Here is a 26,756-nt window from a genome sequence, read left to right as displayed (position 1 = left end):
TTCTGGATTTAACAGTAGAGTGTACATGGGAATGGACTTGGTCAGACTGGGGGTCAAGAAGGTGAACACTGCAAACAGCTTCCTTAGTAGAAATCTCCTTAGATTCATTATCACCATGTATGAGAGGTGCAGGGAGGCAGGTCAGGGGTATCTGGGGGGGTGTTGTACCATTCTCTCACTCTTTCCCCAGCTCAGACCGCTTCCAAGTCCTACCAGTGAGTCCTGACTGGCTCTGCAAGTGATAACTTCTCCTATTTCTTTTTAAAAATATTTTTATGTGTATCAGTGTATTGCCTGCATGTGTGTAAGTGCACCCATGTTGTGCAATGCCTGAAGAGGTCAGAAAACATTGTCAGATCCCCTGGAACTGGAGTTACAGACCATTGTTAGCCGCCATGTAGGTACTGGGAATTGAACACGGGTCCTCTGCAGGAGCAGCTAGTGCTTTTAACTGCTGAGCTGTGTCTCCAGTCCCAACTTCTCCAATTTCTATAATTCCCTGCTCATTTGTGATTTTTAGAGTCCTGGGTGGTGATATGGTATGGATATTATACATCCATTTTATGGAAAGGGATGTTAATCCTCTCTGTGTATGCATGTTATGTGTTCATGTGTGTATGTGGGCGATACGTATGGGTGCAGGTGTGTCTATGTATGTGGGGTTTCTACGTGTCATCTGTGTGTGTACCTATTCAGGTATGTATGTGGGGTATGTACATGTGAATAAGTGAGTCTGAGTGCATGCATGACGTGTGCATGTGCGTATGTGTGTTTGTGTATGCATGTTCATGTGGAGGACATGGGTGGCTGCTGAGTCTTCCTCAGTCACTTTCCACCCTATTTTTTGAGACTGTCTCTCACTGAACCTAGAGGTCACAGTTTCAACCCAGCTTTTACCTGGGTGCTGGGAGAGGAGCTCTGGTCTCCAAGCTTATGTGGCAAGCACTTAGCCAACCGATCCATCTTCCAAGTCCCTGTTTGTGTATTTTTTCTTTGTTCCATAAGTTTTGTGCTCCAGACAGTCATTGGACTCCCCTCGCATTGAACCGAGCCCCACTATGAGCAGGAAGATTGGTACTTGGTACTCTGAGAGGTGGGTACCACTATCCTGACCTCACAGATGAGAGAACCAAGCCACAGAAAGATCTGGACTCTTGCCCAGGTGGCACAGCTGGTGGAGGACACAGAATCAGCTTGGAGCTGCTGCTAGCTTTCCTGTGTATGGTGCCAGAGCCGGCAGCCTTCCTCCAGCAGGGCAGGAGGGACGCGCGGAAATCTGGAGGATGGTGGCTCGCTTTGCTGATAGGATACTGTTCTAGCTTCATTTCTGTTGCCGTGAATAGAACATCCTGACTCAAAGCAACTTAGGATAGTGACGGGCTTGTTTGGCTCACGGTGCATTATTGTGGGAAAGTCTCAGAGGCAGGAGCATGAGACCACTGGTCACCACATCCAGTCAAAAGCAGAGTCAGGAATGCAGCCGTGCTGCCTGCTCACTTCTAACGCTCAGATAGTTTTCTGTGCTCTTATACAATCCAGGACCCACCCACATTCGGGGTGGGTCATCCTGCTTCAAGTAACAATCAGGATGATCCCTCGCAGACATGTCCACAGGCCAGTCTGATCTAGGGAGTCATGGGAGGCTGTCTTTTTGGGTGATTCTAGGTGATGTGAAGTTGACAATTAGAAACTCACCATTACAGACCCATCACCAGTGCTCAATGCTTTATTGTGGGAAAGTCTCAGAGGCAGGAGCATGAGACCACTGGTCACCACATCCAGTCAAAAGCAGAGTCAGGAATGTAGCCGTGCTGCCTGCTCGCTTCTAACGCTCAGATAGTTTTCTGTGCTCTTAGACAATCCAGGACCCACCCACATTCGGGGTGGGTCATCCTGCTTCAAGTAACAATCAGGATGATCCCTCGCAGACATGTCCACAGGCCAGTCTGATCTAGGGAGTCATGGGAGGCTGTCTTTTTGGGTAATTCTAGGTGATGTGAAGTTGACAATTAGAAACTCACCATCACAGACCCATCACCAGTGCTCAATGCCGGGGTCAAACTGGTGGCATCTGCATTGACTTCCTGCCAATCAAAGCCTCATCCAGTGTGTGTCTGGTAGTCCATCTCCTCCTGGACTTCACACAGGCCTGAGACTCCCAGTACCCACTTGGCTTGTAGGTCTGGTCTCTTCTGATAGTTGCATCGCGGACTCTAAGCAAGTCCAGCGGGCGCTGTATTTGTGCAGCTCTGTCAGATGAAGTGATTCAGCACTTCATGGAAAATGACCCGTCCTGCTGACCAACAGCTGGGCTCCCTGAATCCCTGTGATTTAATGTGATCCACTGCCCAGTCCCTAGGCAAACAGGGTGAAACATGGAAGCCCTTGTCCACCTACTTCTCTCTCTCTTCCAAGCCCATCTGCCTAGGATGGGCTACAGGGCATGTGGTCCACACAGGCTCACAGACCCCAGTGCTCTGAAGAGACCCTGCTTTGTTTAGTGTATATCACCAGCACCCCCAGCTTCTAACTGTTGCTAAACAAAAGGTCCCCGATTTTCGTATTATACCAGACTCCCCAGATTGTGTCACTGTTCCTGAATGCAGCCTTGTGTCTTAGCACTGGGTTTGATGTTCCACTCCGCTTCTTAACAAGGTGGGATCTCAAGCAAGTCACTGAACCTTCTAGAAGCTTCAACTGCCTTGTCCGTGAGATGGGGTGGGCTATAACAGCACCTAGTTTAGAGTCTGTATGTGAGGATTAAATGCGACAGCAGACTTTACCCAACACTTTGAACATAACAAATGCTCATAGAAAGTCAGAGTGCTGTTAATACCATGATTATTCTTGCTACTGTGACACAATTCCCTTCAGCAAAGTTAAAGCAAAGAGACACGTTGTTGGTATGAAAGAGAATCCATCTCCCAGCAAGCAGGGCATCATTGTCATGTCCCTGTGTACCCAAATGCCATCAGCGCCCATCCATCACAAAGGAAGGTCACTCATATTTATCTGCAGGTAGAGACAGGAGTCCGCTCCCAGCCACTCAGTGCCAGTTTGCAGGAATTGCTCCTGGTTGAAGGCAGGTCAGCAGAGAATGGTGGTTCTTGAGGCCTGTGGATCACTGGGTCCTTTCATGGTTGAGGGCATTGATTGATGGGACCCACATCCAGGCTCTGACTGCTCCACCAGGCAGAGTCTCATGTTTGCAGAATTCCCAAGACCTGCCAAGATGGGGAAGAAAGTTGGGGTCCTCAAGATTCCCGGAGGGCACCTGCGCTAACACCCTGCATGTCTTGCCAGCACCAATTCACAGACTCATCCCTTCGTGAAGGGCTAACCTTGAGCTTCCCCCAGAAGTAGGACCCTAAGGTGAGGATTGAGGGTAAATGGAATATCTGAGAGGTGGAGGGGCCTCATGGGTGGCAAAGTCCAGGAAAGGGGAGTTGGTCAATGCAAGGGACAGCAAGCCAGCTGCCACTGGGGGCAGGTGGAGCTTAAGCCTTTAGGGGGTCCTGGGAACTTCTATCAAAGCCCCTCTAGAGTTATCCTAGCCCAGCAGAAGTTAGCTGGGCTTTCTGTCCTCTAGCCCACAAAGCTGAGGCTGATAAAAACTGCCCTAAGAAACCAGCCTCTGGTACTTTTAGTCAGCTGTGCACAAGGCACACTAGGATGGATAACTCTCAGGCAACCTTCTAGCAAGACAGTAGTTGCCTATGGGACTGGCCTCAGATCCATTCCCAACTCCTGGCCTCAGTCACCCTGAACAGAAGAAACATGACTGACATGCACTGTCCCTTCAGGTGGGACCAGGACCCACAGGTGCACATCTGAGCCATGATGGGGACCAGTGCCTACACTGCCCTGTAGAAGACCATCCCAGATCAGCAGTTACCTGCTTGATTCTTACAGACCTATGACTCCCATGTCACCTTACTTCCTCTGCCGTGGTCTGAATGAGAACGTCATAGGCTCCAAGACAGTTTTGGGAGGTTTTAGAAGGTGTGGCCTTGCTAGACGTCACCTTACTTCCTCTGCCGTGGTCTGAATGAGAACGTCATAGGCTCCAAGAATTTGGACATTTAGTCCCCATTTGGTTTCACAGTTTTGGGAGCTTTTAGAAGGTGTGGCCTTACTAGACAGAGCACATCACTGGGCATGGGCTTAGAGAGTTCTTAAGCCTTGCTGGATCTCCAGTCGAGCTCGGTATCCTGTGCCTGCTTGAAGATCTGAGGACTCTGTGTTCTGCTGTGGCCACCTTCTGCCACCATGCCTCTCTACCATGACGGGCTCTAATCCCTCTGGAACCATAAGTTCAAATAAACCCTTCTATAAGTTGCCTTGGTCATGATGTTTTATCACAGCAACCAAAAAGTAACTAATACATTGTTCCTTTTCTCCTCTTTGTCTCTAATATTTTCCCCAGACATCCCCAATGTGTCATAATGTGGTAGACTCTGAGGGCACCACAGTGAGGGGATAGACATTTCCTTCCCAACTGATGTTCCCAGCCACACAGGGAGACAGCAATTTAAAAAAAAAAAAAAAAGTTGCCCAGTGCTACAGCAGAGCCACGTGGACACAACACAGGGAGACCAAGTTTCATCTACACAGAGAAAGACCCCTCTCGGAAGCTCAGAATAAAGATGGCTGTGGTGCTGGTAGTTGGTGTTTGGTACCCAGCTGAGTGTAAAGATGCCTGTGATGCTGAGGGTTGGTATTTGGCACCCAGCTCAATATACAGATGTTAAAAAGTCGATGCTTGGTACTCAGTTCATTTAAAAGAAGGCCGTGATACTGATAGTCCATACTTTCGTATGAAGTCCTCACTTAGTAGGAATGATCTGCTGGTAGCCAAGTCTCTTTTATGGTGCCCTCTTTTCTCATGTTAGTTTTTCTCCATTGATATTTTCAGACTGTCAAATCATACTCTCATCCACCGTCTGCAGTCCCAGCCAATCTCACAGATTTCTAAAGTATTAGACACACGGCCATTTTGTTTGTTTTCTTAAATACAATTTTCTAAAAAAGAAAATTCAATTTTCATTCAGCTTCTTCAAGAGAAAAAAAAATGCTATTATGCCAAGTCACCATGTAGAGGTAACTGTCTGGGGATGCCTACCTCCGGGCCCTCTCTGGGCATCTCTATACAGAGAAAGGCAGGTACAGCGCTTTACGGAAATGGAACTCAATCTGCTGGTCTGTATGCCATTTCCTGCATTCTACAGAGTCCTAGGGACACTTTCGTTAATCGGTGAACCTCATGTTAGTTGCTGTGGTGAGCAGTCAGCGTCTGGATGTACCATCCTCTAGCTAACCCGTTGTTGTTCCTGGGTCAGCCTACCTGCTGCCTTTCCTCTGCCAATCATCCTCGCTCACACTGTGGAGAGCGGACCTTAGTGCTCCAGGTGGACTGCAGAGTGTGGCTCTCGGGCCCATGTCAGTTAATTTGTTGTTAAAGTAAATGTCTTCTGGCCCCACTCATCAAACTTCTGGAGGTGTTTTAAACTGAAGCTTGAAGTCTTTTTCCCATCACTCTTCATTTGAAGGCGAGAAGATTTGTGACATCAAGTATTTGAATGTAAAATTAAAAACTAAGAACTCAGTTAATAAAATAGTAAAGTAATGATTGGGCAAAGAAGCATCAATATCTTGAGAAACTTCGTGATCGTTCTGAAACCTTGTGAAGGAATGGATCCAGCACGGCCACCGGATGATGGTTGAATAGGCCGTGGAGATGCTGCAGGGCAGAGTGTACCCACAGAGGACCCTGGAGTCTGTCTCTGATACCCGAGGATCCACTTAGACAGTTTAGGGACTATCAGGCTTCCACTGAGGAATCCTGAACAGCAGATCCGTAAGTCATGACCAGGAAAACTTATTTCAAAGCAGTTCCTTACAACTGTGTCAGTCACTAGGTTTTTATTGGACAACTGGTATCAACCAGGTCATCATATCCAAGGTGCTGAGGACATAGAAATGGTGGGCAACACTTAGGACTTTGCTCTTAAGACACTGATGAGACTGGGGAGACAGTTCAATTGATAAAGTGATCATCTTGCAAGCAGGAAGACCTGAGTTTGATCCCCAGAACCCATATTCTTTTTTTAAAAAAAAGCCAGGGATAAAGCCTGGTGAGCTCCAGGCTGCCTAGGGCTATGGGTGACCCTTGACCTGAGGTGTGGTACTCAAGGTTGTCCTCTGGCCTCCACATACATGTGCACACACATCTGTATACACACCTGCACAAACACACACATATACATACACATATATGACACATTTTCTGGGAGGAGAGGATAACAACCAAATGACAAAGGGTTCACCTAAGTCCTTACAAAATAAAGCAGGTTGTGTGATACAGTGACAGTGATATATAAGGTGGCACTGAACCGGAACCCAGCGAAGGAAGGAGTCCATTGGGGAAGAAAGTTCCAGGACCAGAGACCAGAAAGTACAAAGATCTGAGAGGCGATGTAGTTGGAGAATATAAGGAAGTGCCCAGAAAGATCCAGAAGTCGGGCAAGTGCATGATCACCTTGTGCAGAAGTCAACAAATACAGGCCATGGGCCCATCTGTCTCATCATTTGTTTTCGCCACAAAGGGTGAAAGGTATACAAGCTGATTTGGCAAAACAGAGCCTACAGATCCTGGTTTCAAGCTCTGAGAGATTTGATTCTATTTTAAATTTAGTAGGAAGCTCTTGGGTGGTTTTAACAGGAGAGTGGTAAAATCTGATTTGACTGTTAAAAGATAATTCGTGCTACTTGGTAGAGAGCTTTGGTAACAGGGAAGGCTCTTAGGAGAGTCCATTTTCCTTAGGGATGTGGCCTCTTGAGAGGTTATTCATGCTCCGGTAGATGGTCGCACACCCAGCATTGTGGCCTCAGTGGGTTTAAAAAAGAAAGGACGCGTGAAGTTGGGAGGGAAAGGTGGGGGTGGATAGGAGCGGAATTGGAGGGAAAGAATGGCTGTGGATTAAATCAAGATATATTATATGCATACATGGCATTATTTTCATAAAATCCACTTTGGTCTCTCAAGTGTGAGTTGACAGTGGGCCAATCAGGGTGGTAAGAGAGAGGTGAGAGATCACAGCTGACTTCTGTGCTGATCCCGTGACACATGGGAAATGACCACACGTTGCATGAGTTTATGATGCTGGATTACTGTGCCTGATGCCATCTTTATGGAATTATAGCCATGCTGTAAACCTTGATAGGTTTATAAATTTCCCCCAGGTGTGAGCTGGATTCTGCCTTCTGTTTCTGTTTTCTTTTTCAGCCGTGAGTTTAAGCCTGGGACCAGGATGGTGGTGGTTGTTGTGGTTGTTGTCCCCTGGCCACCAATCCCTCTGTTTTCAAGACTCAGCAGAGTCCCAGGAATAAGGTGGCCAGCCAGTCAGTTCCATCCAAGGAACAAATGGTCCCCGGTGGCAGGAATTCTGAATTGCCATAACGCTCCCTTTATTCAGTTTTTGAACATCTGTCTGTATTCGCCGTGTGTTAATTCTTGCAGGGACTATCTCCAGAACGCTTGCCACGCACAGATCCACTGCTGTAGTGAGGAGGGAGCTACAAGGTGCATTAAACACAAAGCCCTGCTCCACACGGCTTGCTCAGGGAGGTCAGCAGTTCAGCATCCCACACACTAGTCATTCTACCCAGAGAAAGTCAGCACACTCCCAGGAGCGTCCCTGGGAGAGAGGGAGGAAGGCACTTCTCCCAGAGTGAGCGGAGAGGGTCTTCGATGACTTTCATTGCAATGCTCTGTGCAGGGCCTGGTCTGCTCTGTCTCTAGCTGTTAGGGCAGAAATGATGGCTGTAGGGTTCAGTGTACAGGTGCGCATGGCCTTAGGTTATTCCCCCAAGGTCATGGCACAGCTGGAGTTTCAGCTCTGACCTGTGTCACTCCAGTGACTACTTTCCCACCCAAAACATCACCATGAAGCCACAAATGCCACGCAAAGTCTAGAGAACATTTCCTTACCTCTATCTCTCTCCCTCTTTCCTCTCCCTTACCCCTCGTACAAACATACACACACACACCAGAGAGAGAGAGAGAGAGAGAGAGAGACAGTTACTTAATGGCCTGTCTTGTAGGTTTACCCTCGGAGACTTCCCCATGAGAGAGAGAGAGAGAGAGAGAGAGAGAGAGAGAGAGAGAGTTACTTAATGGCCTGTCTTGTAGGTTTACCCTGGGGGACTTCCCCAAGCAGCCAGATCCACCCCCTAGTGGTGGACCTGGGGATCTTCGTGGAGAATTAAGGACTCTCAAGGCATGCTGGGCCACAGCCAGCAAACATCAGTTAGAAAGGATGTATAGTCACAGTGCACCTCAAGACAGCTTCTCCTGCAGCCCAGCTGATTGCAGAGGCCCATCCCTTCTAAGGGAAGAGTCTGGGGCCACGGCTTCCACCTGTCCAGACTCTCACCTTAATAATATATTTCTTTGAAATGTTCCGAGTGATTTATGTATAGAACCATCTCCCTTCTTTCGAAAATGGGAAGAGATTCAGCATGCTAAGTTCTGTGGGGAGAGGGCATATAAAATCCCTTTCAAGTGTATGTTGTATAAAATATAGGTCACGAATTGAGCTTTACAGTTATCAAAGAAAAAAAAAACTTGAATAGACCTACAGTTTTCTTGCTTTAATTATGGTTGTGAATTTTCTTTTATTCAAGTTGAACATGGTACCCAAAACTTTTTTCATTATTCAGGAGACTGGCTCTTCTCAAAGAGTTCTCCAAATTTGGGCTGAGGGGAATTTCTGGGTTTTCTTGCTTGCTCTGGCCTTCTTCTCTATCTGCTGGGTTCCCGATTTCCTCAGGGATGCTGACATGGATGCTTCCCTTTGGGAGGTGTGTGGGAACTGTGTTTCAGCCATCAGGCTCTGTGTCCTCAGGAAAAGCCAGGTGCCAGCGGACGTAGCTGCCTGGTCCTTTGCTCCTAGTACCAGACTCCACTAGCTGCTCCGCGGTGGGTCCCCCTTCTCTCTCACTTCTGCAGTGTCACCTTCTCTGTGCCTGAGGAGGTCCACGCTCGTGGATGACACTGGAGTCATAAGCCAGGGCCAGTGGTGCTGAGGTGGATAGATACCACCCTAAGTGGAGAGAATGAAGATGTTCAATGTGATGTCCAAATCTGCACCTCGGAGCAGTGAAGCCCCACACTGAAGGGGGTCTCCCTGCACTGATCTGAAGGACCCCCTCTGCTAAGCATGCTCATTAGCATGTAACCAATAAGGGCTGTGAGCTCTGTGTTGCTGAAACTGTTCCCTGGCCTTTGCTCGAGTGTTCCCTGTGCCTTGTACTGTGGCATTGTGGCAGTCCCTGGAAGCAGGTGTTGGTTCAAGGAAGGGAAGACTGTATAAGAGGAACAATGTATCCATATAAAGACGATATTGCTCAGCATCCCTTGCAGCTAAACATGGCCACATGATGAATTATCAAACAGTGTGTCATAAGAAAGACTGTGAATTAGACTTTTAGGACAGATGCTGAAGAAAATTAGCTCAATTGGGAAGAATATCCTTCCATCAAATTCCTACCACCTGTTTCCTTTTGCTGCCTGGGGTACAGATAAGATGGCTAACATTCATTGATCCATGATGTGGTCTCAAGAGTAGTAACCGTCTGCTGGGAAGACAGGGTAAAAGACCAAAGGAAACTGGATTCTTTGCCTATGAAATGTCAGGCCAGCCTTGGACTGATTCTCCACAATCACTTTACATGAGATAGTAAGAACCTCTGCCTTACTCCTATGGTGCATTTTCTGCAGGTGTAACCAAATCTAGTAACAGCTGAAATATCCAATGTCACTCCACCAATATGAATTATAACCCAGACAATTTGTCTTTGACTCTTGCTTTGTTAACCGCAGTCTGTGCTGCCTGAGATAGCCAATCAGCTCACATTTCTGTTTGGGAGTCTTACCAACAGTTGTAAAATGATAATCAAAAAAATTGAGTCTTTACTATCAGAAGCCTTTGTCTCTTCTACTGTCTCAGAATTCTTTCCAGAAACATCCTGGGGTATCTTTGTCATCAGATGTTTTTATTAGATTATAAGCACAGTCAGGGGCATACCTTAATCCCAGCACTTGAGGAGTGGAGGCTGGAGGATCAGCAGTTGAGGTCATTTTCAGCTACAGAGTGATTTTGAGGCCAGCCTGGACTACATGAGACCCTGTCTCAGAAAACTAAATAAGCAAATAGATACACTCAGTGCCTTGTGGTGGAAGTGTTCTTGGATGATTGCTTTGATTCTCTGTTATCATTGTGATTTCAGACCATAGTCCAGTTCCGATGAAACACCCTAGTAATGCATGTCATTTGATGGCAGCCATTTGAGACAAAGTGCCAGCCTCAGGATCCTAGACCAAAGGCTGGAATAGGGAAAGGCAGGAGGATGCTAAGTGGTTTTAACATATTAATTTCTCTTCTTGCCAGTGACTCACTGGACATCCACCCAAGCATCTACCTGTTTAGTCATCAGAGACATTGATAAGTCCTGGCTCCCATCTCCCAAAGATCTGGGCTTGCATTATAATTCCATGACAGAGCCCTTCAATTGTCCTAAATCCTCTGTAAAACGAGGCCAGTCGCTGTGAGGTCCAATGAAAAGGTTCCTTCCGGGCTTTGCTCCCCTGCCCCACAAACACAGGTGAGAACAAACAGTCTCAGCTACTAGGTGACAGTTACCCACGGGGCAGTTTCAGTGGTGGTAGGCTCAGGAGGGTTGAAGAACTCTGGGGGCCTGAGAAGAGGAAGTCCAGTCATGGTTTCTCCTCTTTCCGCCAGTGTCCACTTGGGCCTCGGTTTCCTCAAATGGAGTTAGTGGTTAATGCATTGTGGCCACGTTTTGTATGTGTCTGAATTAAGCAAATTTGAAATGATACAACCTAGAAACGTCAATACATTTTCATTCCTGCATGAGTTTAGAAACAATATGCTTTCCAAAGTTTAAGCACTTGTCAAAAATTTCATTTCAGAGCAGATGCCTGCTTTCCCATAAATATACATCGTTATGATTCGAATCTGAAATGTCCCTTACAGGCTCGTGTCTGGAATGCTTGGTCGCCACCTGGTGCCATTGTATATACATATTTGTATTTTATGTGTATGGCTGCTTTGCCTATATGTGTGTATGTGCACCACATGTGTGCAGTGCCTGCAGAGGCCAGAGGAGAGTGTCACATCCCCTGGAACTGGAGTTACAGATGGGTATTAACCAAAAGGTAAAGGGAACTGAACCAGGGCCTCTGCAAGAGTAACCAGTGCTCTTAACCACTAAGCCATCTCTCCAGCTGCTGGTGGCACTATTTTAGAAGGAACCTTTAGCAGGTAGGGCTAGCAGGAGGAAGCGGGTCAGTAGATGTGAGGCTCGAATGCTATACTCTGCCCTGGTTCCTGCCTTGTTCTCTTGCTTCCTGGTCGGCCGTGGTGTGAACTGCCTCCAGCACACTCACCCGCTGTCATCATCTGAGGTGTTCACCATGCCTTCCCCACCATAATAGACTGAAGCCCTCTGAAACCATGAATTAAATGTTTCTTTTTTTGAAGTTGTTTCTGTCAGGTTTCTTAGTCACAACCATACAAAAGTAATGAATACATACATACATATATACATATATGCATATCACATATACGCACTGCATATCACACACACACACATGCCCCCTTGCACTTTATGGCCTCTGGGAAGTCATTTTACTTATCTGAATCCCATCTTTTCTTTCATACCAGTGGTCTTTAATACAGTCACAGAGTTGCCACTTATCACCACAATTGGATTTAGGTCACTTCTGTCATCCCAGAAAGAAACCCTAAAGCCATGGGGTCATGCCTGCCTGTCCTGCAGCCTCAGCTCTCCTGGGAGACAGCAGATTTACTTCTGTTCCCTGCGTCTTTGCCTGTCTGGGTATTTCACATATCTAGATACCCAGTGTGTGGCCTTTTGTATCTGACTTCCCTTTCTCGTCCACGTTTTGTGTGGTGTGTAGCCAAACTTTATCCCTTTCGGTTGTCAAAAATAAAGTTCATTTTTAAAATCAATTCTGCTCTTGCTGGGGGAGATGCTGCTGCTGCTGCTGCTGCTTGGAAAGATGGGCCGCGTCCCTCACCCTCAAGGTTAGCCTTGAATTATGCAAATTCTGAATTTCTCGAGACTGTGCCAATTGTTGCCAACATAAAGTGGTCCTGTCCTCAGCTTCCCCTGCAGTTTGGCTGTGAGAGGCAGCAGAGGCGACTTGGGAAGCCGCAGGGCCCACTGGCCCTTTGCAAAGTGGTACTTTCTCCTGTTAGAGTCTGCTCAGTTGTTTTCTGGCAGACCCATTTCTCATCTGGCTTTGTGTTTCTCTCAGTTTAAGGAAATTCCCTTTATGAAAATCCAGCTGGTTAAGTTAAAAAATTACTTGTGGTCTCCTCGGGAACCTATTCTGTTCTCACCAGGCTGAGCACATGTCTGTTTCCATAGTGCATGGGTGTGGACTTCAGCATAACATAGTAGCTTCCGGAAACTCTCATTCAGAGCTCTCCTGGAGCAAGGGGTGTGTGTGCGTGTGTGTGAGTGTGTGTGAGAGAGAGTGAGTGTGAGAGAGTGTGTGTGTGAGTATGTGTCTGTGTGAGTGTGTGTGAGAGTGTGAGAGTGTGTGTATGTGTCTGTGTGAGTGTGTGTGAGTGTGCCTGTGTGAGTGTGAGAGTGTTTGTGAGAGTATGTGTCTGTGTGTGTGAGAATATGTGTGTGTGAGTGTGTGTGAGAGAGTGAGTGTGAGAGAGTGAGTGTGTGAGTGTGTGTGAGTGTGCCTGTGTGAGTGTGTGAGAGTATGTGTCTGTGTGTGTGAGAATATGTGTGTGTGAGAGTGTGTGTGTGAGAGAGTGAGTGTGAGAGAGTGAGTGTGTGTGCAAGTATGTATCTGTGTGAGTGTGTGTGAGAGAGAGTGTGAGAGAGTGAGTGTGTGAGTATGTGTGAGAGAGTGAGTGTGAGAGAGTGTGTGTGTATGTGTCTGTGTGAGTGAGTGTGTGTGAGAGTGTGAGAGTGTGTGTATGTGTCTGTGTGAGTGTGTGTGAGTGTGCCTGTGTGAGTGTGAGAGTGTTTGTGAGAGTATGTGTCTGTGTGTGTGAGAATATGTGTGTGTGAGTGTGTGTGAGAGAGTGAGTGTGAGAGAGTGAGTGTGTGTGCAAGTATGTATCTGTGTGAGTGTGTGTGAGAGAGTGTGAGAGAGTGAGTGTGTGAGTATGTGTCTGTGTGAGTATGTGTGAGAGTGAGTGTGAGAGAGTGTGTGTGTGAGTATGTGTCTGTGCACACACACACACACACACACACACACACACATTAGCTTTAGTGCTATCCCATTCATATGCTACACAGTTCTCCAGTTGAGCCATTTAAAGATAAGATCCAGTGGTCTTTAATACAGTCACAGAGTTGCCACTTATCACCACAATTGGATTTAGGTCACTTCTGTCATCCCAGAAAGAAACCCTAAAGCCATGGGGTCATGCCTGCCTGTCCTGCAGCCTCAGCTCTCCTGGGAGACAGCAGATTTACTTCTGTTCCCTGCGTCTTTGCCTGTCTGGGTATTTCACATATCTAGATACCCAGTGTGTGGCCTTTTGTATCTGACTTCCCTTTCTCGTCCACGTTTTGTGTGGTGTGTAGCCAAACTTTATCCCTTTCGGTTGTCAAAAATAAAGTTCATTTGTGTGTGTGTGTGAGAGTGAGTGTGTGAGTATGTGTGAGTGTGTGTGTGAGTGTGTGTGTGAGAGTGTTGTGTGTGTGAGTGTGTGTGAATATGTGTGTTATGTGTGTGTGTTGTGTGAGTGTGTGTGTGTGCGAGTATGTGAATGTGAGTGTGTGTGTGTGAGTGTTTGTGTGAGTGTATGTCTGTGTGTGTGTGTGTGTGTGTGTGTGTGTGTGTGTATACATTCAGCCTTCATCCTTCACCATCTTCCTTTGAAGGGCAACAGACATCCTGCCTCTTGCAGAAGCCTTCAAGGCTTGGTCCCCCCGGGTGAGGGATGCTGAGACAGGCACTTCCCGGTTCATTATCTGATTTCATCCTCCTGGTGGTGCCAGGAGCTGTTGCTTCTGTGTTTCCTGCAAGGACATGGAGGCTCAGAGAGGCTGACACAGACAATCAGAGGAAGAGCCGTGAGTCAGATCTGTCTGACCTCAAAGAGGCTGTGTTTCCCCTGCCTCTGCACGGGTTAATTATGCCTTACCATGCCCGCTTGTTACCCTCGATAAGACTTACTTAACTTTATTCAGGGCTCTCTACCAAAGCGTTCAGTGCTGTTCCCCAGCTGAGGCCTCGCATCGATATGGGAAATGTTTATTTTATTGCTGATGGGAAATGCAATAAGCAAGCAACAGACGCTGCAGTGTGGTTTTGGCTGAGCATATGCAGGCTACAACGGTATTCCAGTCCATGTCTGTCCAATGGGATTTATCCTCCTGACGAGACAGTCCAACCCTGCCTGGTTCTAATTACCTCTTCAAGGGTAAGGTCAAACTACATTTTCAAAAGGGCAAACATCACCAAAAGAAAATGTGGCTGAGTTAGAAAAGCTGTAACAAGGGACCCAGAGATTAAATTGATCTGTTAAGGTATCAGTCAGGCATGCTTCGGGCTGTAAGTAACAAGCTAGCAATTAGGCGGGGCATAACCATCTCAGGTGGATTAGGAGGGCTTAACCATTGCAGACAGATCCTTATCCTATTCAGGAGGGTGGGAAGCAGGTTTGCATGTGCTTTAGTGACTTGACAGTTGGCATTCCTGCGAGTCTTTGGATTTTGCATGCTACTGCAAGGCTTGTCACAAGAAAGGTGGGATGTTTGTGTTCTCCATAGAAATGTGAGTCTTTAACATTGGTCATCAATGATTTTTTTTCTTATTGAAAAGCTTCTCAATAGAACTTTGACTCAAAGCTGCAAGAAAAACCATAAAGGAATTAGTATTTACATGTGGTGCATGTGTTGTGTGACACTGTTCCTGGAGAGATGTTAACAGATGTCAACTCACCCAGACAGGAAAACAATGGACCAGAGTAAGGATACCACCAACATCCGAACTGGTGTACCGATAAGTTTATTGGGGTTCCTCACAGGCTATGGGTGACCCAAAGACAGTTGCATCACTGAAAAGTTCATGAAAGCTGTGTCTCTGGAGCTCCCTGAACAACCTACAGGCAGCTCAACAGAGAGGAAGCCTCCTCTCCTCTACAGTCCTTACTGTTTATAAAACCTGGCATTCTATAACCTGGTGAATCTGGTACATTTCAGGAACTTCCTGAGACTTGTGAGTTGTTTACTTCCTGCGACTGAGGAAGTCTCCCTTAGCACTTCTGAGTCTCAAGGACCTTCCTGTGAAATAAACTTTTTTTAGTCTGGCAACTGCACATGTGTGGGCACGCATGTGTGGTAGGCTGGGCAAGAGGGTATGGGAATGGGTTTAGGGTAAACCAAAGAGTGGTCCTCATGATGTTTCCAAAGATTAAGACACTTTTAAGTCAAAAAGAAACTTACGTTTTCTGAGCTTTTAGTAAGAGAAAATCTAACTGGCGTGGAGGAGAAAACCGGAAGTGTTCTTTGCTTAAATAAGTGAAGGGAACAAAACGAGACCAGTTTCTTTGCCTGGTAGACTGGCAAGAGCTCATGCGAGGGGGCAGACCAGTCTGTAAGAAGACGAAGCACCGGGAGACTGTGGGAGGGGCATACAGATGATGAACGATTCCTCCGAAAGGCGTCCCTGAGCCCCAAGTACTGGATCATCACAAGGCATCTGAGTAGTGATGCTCTTCCCCCAGCTGAGAACAAGGCAGGGATTGTCAATCAGCACCACCCAGGCCAGTCTAAGAACAACTTGAGGACAGGAAGTACAGCACGTTCCTGGATTTCTCTCCCTCCACACTTATGCCTCCCAATTCTCCTTGACAAAGCCAATACTCAGAGAACAAAATGTTTGCAGAATACAGTAAAATATAGAAGTATCAGCCTGAGAATGTTGGAAGTTTGTTTAACTCTTCTTCTGGGGACCAATAATCTGTCCAAGTCCCTGGTGGAAAATTAGCCACAGAAGATCCTGAAGGTATTCAGAGGAGAGATGGAAAAGAAGTCTTCTGCTGATGGATCTAATAAAAGCTGCCCGTGGCTGTGTTTTGGTGCCTGGGTAGTCTTTCCCTGTCTTTCCTGCTTGATATCAAGTTCCCGACCTCAGTGTAACTATAACATCCAGGATACGGGGCTCTGAGTTTCCTCTATATAAACTCATTCTACCCTTGCATGACCCCAAGAAAGTGATAGAGGAGCTCTCATTTGCATAGGAAGAGCTAACTTTTGGTGAGCTGGAAACTCATGTTAAGTCCCACAGCACTGCTCTGCGTCTCCCTTTAGACCCTGTCAATGAATCTGAAGTAGAGCTTAACATAGAAGTGACTTTCAGACCTTGGCCCACAGGGGAAAGAGAACCAGAGACTAAAGTTGCTTGATTCAGCTAGGGATCACTGAAAGACAATGATTTTGGTCTTCTTTGAGACGTTTGTATTAGCCAGGGCTCTCCAGAGAAACAGACGTCAAAAGTATGTGCGTGTGTGCATGGGTGCATGGGTGCATGTGCGTGCGTGCGTGCGTGCGTGCGTGCGTGTGTGTGTGTGTTAAGAACTGGATGGTAGGCTGGAGAGGTGGCTCGGTAGTTAAGAATGCATACCACTCTTGCAGAAGATCCAGATTCGGTTCCCAGCACCCACATTGTGCAACTCCTAGCTACCTGTAGCTCCACCTCTAATGGACTCCATGGGCACCTGCAGTCACATGTGCACAGACACACATACAGACACACAGACACACATAATAAAAATAAAAAACAAATCTTTTTTAAAAAAGAATTCCCTGCTGTGATTATGGGGACTAAAAGTCCTCAGGTCTATAGGCAGCGAGTAGGGAGCCCAAGGAAGCTGAATTGTGGCTCCATCTGAGCCCACAGGCCTGAGAAGCAGAGAGCTGATGTGTAATGTCCATCCCCAAAGCTTGTAGACTCAAGACCCGAGGAGAGTCAGTGTTTCAGTTCAGGTCCAAAAGTGGAGAAGTCCAGCCCCAGCCCCAGACAGTGAGGCGGGAGGCTGCTCCCCTTACTTGAGTCTCTTTTTGCTGCTGTGCCTTTGCTTGATAGATGAGGCCCACCTCTTCAACAAGGGCAGCTGGCTTTACTCATCTGCGGAGTGAAATGTTACTATCATCCAGAGACTCCCTCCTAGGCACACCCGGAACGTATGGCCAGATAGATGTCTGGGCACGGGATCACCCAGCGAGTTGAAGTGTGAAGTTAACCGTGCAGGTATAGTGGTATACACTTGTAATCTCAGCTCTGAGGAGACTGAGGCAGAAGGACTCCTGTAAGCTTGAGGCCCACATGGTCTACATATGAGTTCTAGACCAACCAGGCCTATGTAGAAAGACCCTGTCAAAAGAACAAAAGAAAAGGTTAGCCATCACTCTGCTGGAGGCAGACTTTTGGCCTCAGAGATTGCTCTAAGACCCAGGACTATTCCTGTGATAGGTCATATCACATACCAGAAGAGACCCTTCCCATGGAATTATGATTATTCGCCAGCTGGGCTTAAAACTGGGACACTCTCTTGGGCTACACAGAAGGGCTCAAATAATCCCATGAGGAAATACAAAATGCTTTGTTTGACTATAGTCACCCTGCTGTGCCAAACATCTCAAACCCTTTTCTTCAATCTCCCTAGAACTTTGAACCCTTTGATCAACATGTCCCTGCCATCCCCGGCTCTGGCCACCACCATCCTCCCCTGCACCCCTGAGAGGAGAGCTTTGTTAGACCCACATGTGAGATGTAGTTTTTGTCTCTTTGTGACTGGCTTACTGCACTGAACTCACCCACACAGTCAAAGGACAGGATTTCTGAGATGACGGGTACGTTAACTTGATTTAATCATGCCACATTGTGTACATATATCAAAGCACCATATTCTAACCCATGCATGCATACAATTACGGTTTGTCAATCAAAATAAGATAAATTTGAGACAACATACAAAACTTGATTTTTCGTTTTCTCCTTTTCTATCGAATTTTTGCAATTTTTAAAAATGTTTTATTTATTATTTTTATTTTATGTGTATGAGTGTATTGCCTACATATATGTTAGTGCACCTGTATCGTGCAATGCGGAGATCAGAAGAGGGCTTTGGATTCCCCTGGAACTGGAGTTAAGGACAGTTCCTTGCCGCCATGTGGGTGCTAGGAGTCGAACCCGGATCCTTTCAAAGAGCAGTCAGTGCTCTTAACGACTGAGCCATCTCTCCAGCCCAAATTTTTGCAATTTTTATACAATATAATTTGACGGCATTTAGATTCCCACCCCTATCCAAATTTCCCATTTCCTTCTGCCCAATTTAATAGCCTATAGAGCCTAATTTGTGTTTCCAAATACCCTTCAGTGTGGTCCATCCATTGAAGCCTGGTTAACCTACAAAGAGTCCCATCCACAAAAGGAATGTCTCTTCCTTCTCCCAGCAGCCAGCAGTTGTCAGAATTTCCTCAGGTTGGGCTGAGATTTCTTACCCACTTCCCCATGTCTGTGTTGTGATTTTGTCTGGTTTGAGCTTGCATGGGACATGTGTATGCTGTCACCACTGCTGTGAGTTCATATGAATAACTGACCAGTTGTATGGGAGACCGTGTTTCCCTGCAGTCATCCACCTCCTCTGACTCTTAAAATCTACCCGCCCCCTCTTCTGCAATGATCCCTGCACCTTGGGAGGCAGAAGTTTGATGCAGGTCCTATTCAGGGATAACCAGCCTGCAGCCTCTTGTTCTCTGCACAGTGGCCAGTTGTGAGTTATTAGTCACCATCTGCTGCATAAGGAAACTTCTCTGGTGAGAGTTGAGAGATGTATTAATCTACAGGTGCAGCAATGTCATTAGGGGTTAGTTTAATATGGTAACTGCTTAGAAGAAAACTAGTATTAGGCTCTCCCCTATGTCCTGTGTGAATCTTGTGAACTACAGCAGTAATTGGCCAGGCAAGATATGCCTAATGGTGCAATAGTGGCACCAATGTTATGGGAGTAACCAATCACTCTATAATTGGATCCTATAAAGGCCTGCCTCATAGGATAGAGCCCATAACTGATATTGATAGCAGGCTTAGAAATCTGAGGAAAAACTCAATTTTTTTAGAAAAAGCAACAGAGAAGGGGAAGGTGGGGGGCAGAAGATCAGGAGAGGGACAGTATTCTCTGAGTTTCCTGTCCTGAGATGAGGAGGGGATCCAAACCTGTTGCTGGCCTGAGAGTGGCCGACATGGAAGGCACAGAGGAAATAATCTTGCCTCCATCCCTGAAGAGGGTTTTTCTTCTGTTCCTCCAACATGGAACTCTGACTCCTTGATTTTGGCCACGTGAGCCCTGCTGAGCCCTGACTCCCACCCACAAGTACCAGTGCTGCTTTAACCCAGAGTTAGCAGTAATGTGTTACAGCAGAAATGGCTGTGTAACTCACACTGCCCTTTGAGCACATGATCTTTGAGTAAGGCTGCTTCGTACAGCAAGAACAGAAATAAGCACAACTGTGAGCTCATACAGTGTTCAATGGCTGGAAAAATTTCAATTTCAAATGAATTCCCACCTTATAATTTTCAAACATTCCTAACCCTGGCATCATCCTTGAAACAGGATCAGGATTGATCCCAGAGACCTGGAACAATGGCAGTCTAGTAATCATGAGAGTTTTCTGATGTGTGCAATGCCAAAATTACCATGGTCTCTGCTTCAAGGTGGCCACCATAGATGCGTAAAGGAGCTTTACAGTAAGTCCTCAAACCAACTCAACTCTCAGAAGCCCCACCACCATTTGCTAGAACTTACTTCACTTTCCCAGAGCAGATGTAGCAATTTGTTGTAGAAATGGCATCTTCTTGAGCAGGGATGAGCTACCATCACTGAATAGGAGCTCAGTGACTTCCCTACACACCTGTCAGTGGGCCACAGCACACAGAGCTTTTCAGTGTCTCCTGGAAGCCGACCATCCTTGTATTTGTTTGGGAACATAGTCTTTTCTGGCTCACCTTCCAGTCCAGAATTCCTGGGATGTCTGGAATGTGGAACAGAAAAAGTCATGGCATGGTGCTGAACCCACACACATCCTCAAGAAAGCGACCGCCTAAGCAGAAAGCAGCATGTATTGGACATAAGTTATGGTATTCACCTTTTCCCAGCTCCATCCCTGGAGCCCTCATTCTTCTCTTTTCTTGTGGTGTCTAATAGCTTTGTTGTGGTATAGCAGACACGCTATGATTTTCCCGTTTAAAGTAATAATTTAGTGGTTTTGGTATGTTCATAAGCTTGTATAACCACCACCACAATCAATTATAAAGCACTTATACTTAAAATAAAATCCTGGGGCTGGAAAGATGGCTCAGCAATTGAGAGAGCATACACCTCTCACACACAACCAGAGTTTAATTCCCAGCCCCCACACTGAACAGCTCACAAGGGCCTGTAACTCTAGCTCCAAAGTATCTGATGCCCTCTTCTGGCCCCTGCAGGTAGCTGCACTCATACACATACCCACACACAGACACACGCAGACACATAATCAGTTTTTTTTAACTCTTTAAAATGGAATCTTGTACTCATTAGCCATCGCTTGGCAAGTCCTTATCAGCTGTAGCCCTAGGAAACTTCTGATCTTTCTCTTTATGACTTTCCTGTTCTGAACATTTTTCATATGTATGGGATCATACAACACATGGGCTTTGCACTGCCTTTTTATGTCCTTTAGCAGGATGCTCTAAGCCTCATCCCAGGATCTATCAGCATTTGAATTTGTTTGGTCCCCGATGATACTCTATTGCGTGGCTTGTTCATTTATTTGCAGTTCCACATGGCGCCCTTATTCTGTTTGATTTACCATTCACACACTGGTGGGCATTGGAGAGCCACAACTTGGGTTGTTGTGAACAACGTACGCTGGCTGACCATTCATATGGAAATCATCTACTCCTGCTTCACATGCAGACTGGTCTGCATTAACCTTTGAAGAAACTTTCAGATCATTTTCCAAAGCAGCATCAAGGGTTTTGCGTCTCTGCCTGCAGTGCTCGGGATTTCTGGTGTCTCCACTCCTCATCAGTGCTCATTAAGTATTCCGTCGCTGTCCCCTTACTGTGTGAAGAAGCAGCCCACGTGGTTTTGACTTGCATTTGTTTTGCAAAATTGCTTTGCCTTTTCTGAGCCCTTTATATTTCCATATGAATTCTAGAATCAACTTGGCAGTTTCTCACTGCAAATAATAATAATAATAATAACTGGGATTTTGGTAAGCATTGTATTAAATGGACATGTAGATCAACTTGAAGCATTCTGACATTCTAACAATGCTGAGCAATACTGAGGTTCCAAACCACAGGCGCAGGACACCTTTCCACTTACTTAAGTCTTGACTTTCCTTTAACCCTGTTTTATAGTTTTCAGTATGCAAGTCTTGAATTTCTTTTCAAAATTCATTCCTAAATATTTTGTTTTAATGCTATAACAGATTGAAATATTCTTTTTATTTTATATTTATTTATTAAAGGTTTTTTGTGGTTTTTTTGGGACAGGGTCTCTTTGTAGCCCCAGTTTGCCTGGAACTCACTATATATAGGCCAGGCTGGTCTTGATCTCACAGAAATTCACCTGCCTCTGCCTCCTGAGTGCTACCATACCCATCCATGATATATTTTTCTTAAAAAAAGATTTATTGTGGGCTAGAGAGATGGCTTAGCAGTTAAGAGCACTGGATGCTCTTATAGAGGACCTGGGTTTGGTTCCCAGCACCCACGTGTGGTCTAACAACTGTCTGTAACTCCAGTTCCAGGGGATCTAATGCCCTCTTCTGACCTGCATAGGCATTGCACAGCAGGAGTGTACTTACATACATCAGGCAAGACACTCATACAGAAAAAATAAAATAAAAATAAATATTTTCAAAAGATTTATTTTACTTTCATTTATGTATATGTATGTGTATATTAGGGGGTGGTATGTGCACATGTCCTAGTGCCTATGGAGATGAGAAGAAGGTGTTGTATCCCCTGAAGTTGGAGTTATAGACGGTCGTGAGCTGCTTGATGTCTGTGCCGGGAGCTGAACCCTGGTCCCCCTGCAAGAGCAGCAAACGCTCAGCTGTCGAGCCATCTCCACAGCCCAGACTGAAATACTGTTAATTCCGTGCTTGTTTTCTTCATTGCTCTGTGCAGATGTGCACCTGACTTGTGTGTAGTGATCGCTGTATCTCATTCCCTTTGGAGCCTCCCTGTGTCCACCCCTTTGCTCCCGTGTCCTCCCCTGTAGACTTCACCTCCTTCCGGCTTCAGTCACACTGCCCACCACTTCTTTCTCCTTAGTGGATGAAGATGCCCAAGTTATCCAGTCCTAAGAAGAGAGACAGAGACAGAGAGGCAGACAGAGACAGAGAGAGACAGAGAGACAGAGAGAGACAGATAGAGACAGAGAGACAGAAACAGAGAGTCAAAGAGAGAGAGTGAGAGATTATTTATTAGATAGAGAGAGACAGAGAGAGACAGACAGAGACAGAGAGAGACAGAGACAGAGAGACAGACAGACAGAGAGACAGAGAGACAGAGAGAGAGACAGAGAGACAGAGAGAGACAGAGAGACAGAGAGACAGACAGAGACAGAGAGAGACAGAGACAGAGAGACAGACAGACAGAGAGACAGAGAGACAGAGAGAGAGACAGAGAGACAGAGAGAGACTAAGAGAGACAGAGACAAAGAGACCCCTCTGTCTCCTCTTTACATGGGTTTATTTAATACCCGTTCCTATCTCCTGGCACAATAATGCCTTTTGAAAAGACAGTTTCTTAGTGTGTGCCATGGATGCATCTGCTGACATAAAAGATAATTTCAGGTGGCATAGCAGTGAACTTTTATTATTTTAATAGCTATTTATCTGATGCCTAAGAAATACCTGGTGCATCATGCCGGGAATCGTATTCAGATCCTTTCTGAGAACTAGGTTAAATTTTAAAAATGAATTTAAAGTACATTGAAAATGAATAAATAGTGTGTTTTCATGAGTGACTGAAGTGTGGGACTGCTTTGCAGAACAGAAGGAGCAGAGCTTTGAAGATAGTCAGGTCTCAGAGGAGCCATGACTCACAGGGCCCTTCTGGGTGACCCTGGGAGAATTAGCATCCTATAAACCTGCATCACAGTATTTAAAGCATAAAAACATTACCACACATAAAATAGGTATTCATAAATGGTGCCTGACCATGCCCCCACCCATACTTGGGGTGTCTGCTGGGGTGCATAGGATGACTCTGGGGAAGGTAGAGTAGTCTAGGCTATAGATCACTCACTCATCAATGTGGATATTTAGGATATATTTGCTCAGCTGAAACATCATTATCCACACAGCACTTACTGAGTGTTCACCACACAGCACTGGACTCAGGAGACACAGGGTCAGTCAGCTCACCTTTGCTCCCCATGGAGAACTGACAGGTGATGAAAGAGATGGACAGGTAATAGCAGTGGACTGGGCGAAGTCAACAGAAAACAGGGAACAAAACCTCATGGCCTGTGATATAGGGACAGAGGAGCCAAGCAACAGATGTGTTCAGATTCAGATTTATTAAGGAACAACAGACACAGAGACACAACCCTGTTCCCCGGATGGTTCACAGTTATAGCTCTTGGACTGGTCATCTGTAGCCCTAGTTTTAAGTTGGCGTGCAACACTTGTCCCAAGATAGAGTTTGGAAGTATTTGGACATTTCCCTGATATTAAGCAAATGTTTGAAAAGCAATGTTTGAAACACTTGCCCTGTATATTGACATCAAGTAAGAAACAGATGGCATGCTGGGATTGGGGCAGCTGAGGGAGGGCCTGTCTCACAAAGGGGGATTGGGAAGGACAGGGGTTGAACAGCAAGAGGAAGAACAGAGCTTCTGTCATCCTCAGAACAGGGGATATGGGGGCAATTACAGACCTGTGATGGTAGACTTACTTGGAGAGAGTCATCTAGGAGCAGCGACCTTCCGTGAGGGAACTGTGGCAGAACAGAAGGGCAGGACCGACCCCATGGTACCCTGACTCCAGCCCCTCCTCATCGCTGAGTCTCATGGGAAACTAAAGGGCCCATCAGGCCAGCCTCCAGAGATGGAGGTGATGTCGGGCAGCATGGCCTGTTCGTGCTGAAGGGTCGGGCTGAAGACATTCCATACAGAGCTACGTTTGCCTCCACAGTGTTTGCTGTTTTTCCTTCAAATCAATATTAGATCCTTGTGAAGTGAGTTAAGGGGAGAAAGAAAGTTTTGGTCTACTGCTTTGACCTGTCGATTCTGAAATCTTAGAAAAAATCAGTAGTGTGCATCAGTATGAACATACCCATGTTTCACTCAAGGTAGAAGGATCCTGGTGTCTGTTTAAGTACAGCAGATAAACAGCCATTTGACGGTCAAGAACATTCCAAGCTGTATGTCAGTGCCTTCTAAGTTCTTAGAGATGCTTACTTTTGGAAAAGAGATGAACATATTTCATTTCATCCACGTCTGCAAGAGACCACATCTCTGGTAGTCAACTGTTGTGTATGTGCTGTGTGTCCACTGATATCTGAGTTGCTAATGTAACATCTACGCTGAGAGCAGTCCCCAGTCTGGGCTTTTACTGGCTTAGGCATTTTGCTTTGGACCTTGGGATTTGAAGGTTTGCGCCTCCTTCAGGATGTGAAGATGCAGGTCAAAGAATGAATTACTTCAGTGTAGAATTCATTGATGGGACCTTGGGCTTCGGGCACCTCTGTTAGTATCTGCTGTTACTTAAGACCACTGTGATGTCTCTGAGAGCTTTCCCTCATACCTGGTGGTAACAAAGAATGGCAGCTATCTCATTAAAGATGGGGATACCTAGCCTTTTGCCTCTTCCAAACTCTGACTTCTGTGTGAATCGACTGCTTCCCTGTTACGGACCAGACAGATGCTGCTGAGAACATCTGCACCCTGCACACTGTCAAATGAGCTGTGTGTGTGTGTGTGTGTGTGTGTGTGTGTGTGTGTGTGTAAGCATAACTGTGTGTCTGTGTGTCTGTGTGTGTGTGTGTAAGCATAACTGTGTGTCTGTGTGTGTGTGTGTGTAAGCATAACTGTGTGTCTGTGTGTCTGTGTGTGTGTGTGTGTGTGTGTGTGTGTGTGTGTGTAAGCATAACTGTGTTTCTGTGTGTCGTGTCTGTGTGTGTGTGTGTAAGCATAACTGTGTGTCTGTGTGTGTGTGTGTGTAAGCATAACTGTGTGTCTGTGTGTCTGTGTGTCTGTGTGTGTGTAAGCATAACTGTGTGTCTGTGTGTCTGTGTGTGTATGTGTAAGCATAACTGTGTGTGTGTGTCTGTGTGTGTGTGTGTAAGAATAGCTGTGTGTCTGTGTGTCTGTGTGAGTACATGTCACATGACTGCAGGTACCTACAGAGGCCAGAAGAGGATGTCAGATCCCTTGGAGCTAGAGTTACAGGCATTTATGAGCTGCCTGATGTGGGTACTGGGATCTGAACTCTGGTCCTCTGATAGAGCAGTAAGTGCTCTTAACTACTGAGCCATCTCTCCAGCCCCTCAACCTGTCTTTTGAGGAAAATACTCTGACTTTCAACTCCACACCTCACCTGGGTTCTGAACCTTGACAGCTTTCTTCTTGTGGGTCTGGGTAAGCCTGCCCCATCTTCTCAGGCCTCTCAATGCTTCAGCGTCCTGATAGAATGTGTGAATTGCAGAAGAGCCACAAGCCTCATTAGGGAAAGCCATAAACTGTGTGTGTGTGTGTGTGTGTGTGTAAGCATAACTGTGTGCACAGAGATAGGCATCTATGTAGGCAAATCAAATGACATGAACACAGATATGTGGATTAGTGTTACAAGACTTTCAGTCAACTCTTTCTGTAACAGCTAAGGGATTTTGCATCTTAAGAAATTCCGAGCGTGAAGCAATGATATAACGCAGCGGAAGTTTCATTTGCCAGGTGGGGATTAGGAGCCAACAAATTTCCTCTTTTGAGTTCCTTTAATTCCAATATGAGCAAGCCAGAGCCCTCCATGGATCCCCCCACTCCCAGCCGACGAGCTGAGATTGCTCTAGTCTCCAGCACACATTGAGCTAGCGGAGCTGCTTCATTCCTTGTGATGTTTACATTACAGAAGGCTGGCTAATTAGGAGAAAGCGTGTTTCTTAATTAAGAAACAAATTAATTTCTAAAGAAGTGCTGAGACCCCCTTGGGTGCAGTCAGATAAGGGACTTATCGAGGGGTGTGTGGCTGTCTAGCTCTTTGCAAGGAAGGTCTGAAGTGTGCTGTGGTACAATCTCCAGGAGCAGAGTTGGACTCACATAGGTGAGGGTGGAGCATCTTAGGAGCAGGTGTCATAGTGAGGAAAAGAGTTGAGAACCCTGAGAACTCAAAGAAGAGTTAAGACAAAGTCAGATCCTTAATGGAGCTCAAGGTACCATGGAGGAAACTGGGGTGTGTATTGTACATTTGATGTCTGCTAAGTACCATGAAAGGGATGGACGGGATACCCATGAAAACGCTGACAGGAAAGTAGCAAAGGTCAGGGAAGAGGGCAGAGAAAAGATGGAGAAAATCCCAGAAGGAAGGGGATGGATGGATAGAAAGATGATAGATAGATAGGTAGGTAGATAGATAGATAGATAGATAGATGATAGATAGATAGATATAGATAG

At 46.1% G+C, this 26,756-nt stretch overlaps 1 protein-coding gene across 2 annotated transcripts in view; it reads left to right on the top strand.

The window, feature by feature from the left end:
- Positions 1-26,756, top strand: part of LOC103740039 (cadherin-13-like) — an 802,949-nt gene that overhangs the window by 771,357 nt on the left and 4,836 nt on the right. Inside the window, exon 7 of one of the 2 annotated variants that reach the window (XM_029567138.1) lies at positions 3,304-3,347. The exons of the other annotated variant lie outside the window; for it this stretch is intronic. Within the exon in view, the coding sequence (XP_029422998.1) occupies positions 3,304-3,332 (29 nt within the window). The 3' untranslated portion in view covers positions 3,333-3,347. Of the gene's footprint in view, positions 1-3,303; positions 3,348-26,756 lie in introns of those variants that run through there. 2 annotated transcript variants of the gene reach the window in all.

Source organism: Nannospalax galili, unplaced genomic scaffold (assembly GCF_000622305.1).
Source record: "Nannospalax galili isolate Female #2095 unplaced genomic scaffold, S.galili_v1.0 scaffold459, whole genome shotgun sequence".
NCBI lineage: Eukaryota > Metazoa > Chordata > Mammalia > Rodentia > Spalacidae > Nannospalax > Nannospalax galili.
This window is presented reverse-complemented; position numbering and strand designations above follow the sequence as displayed.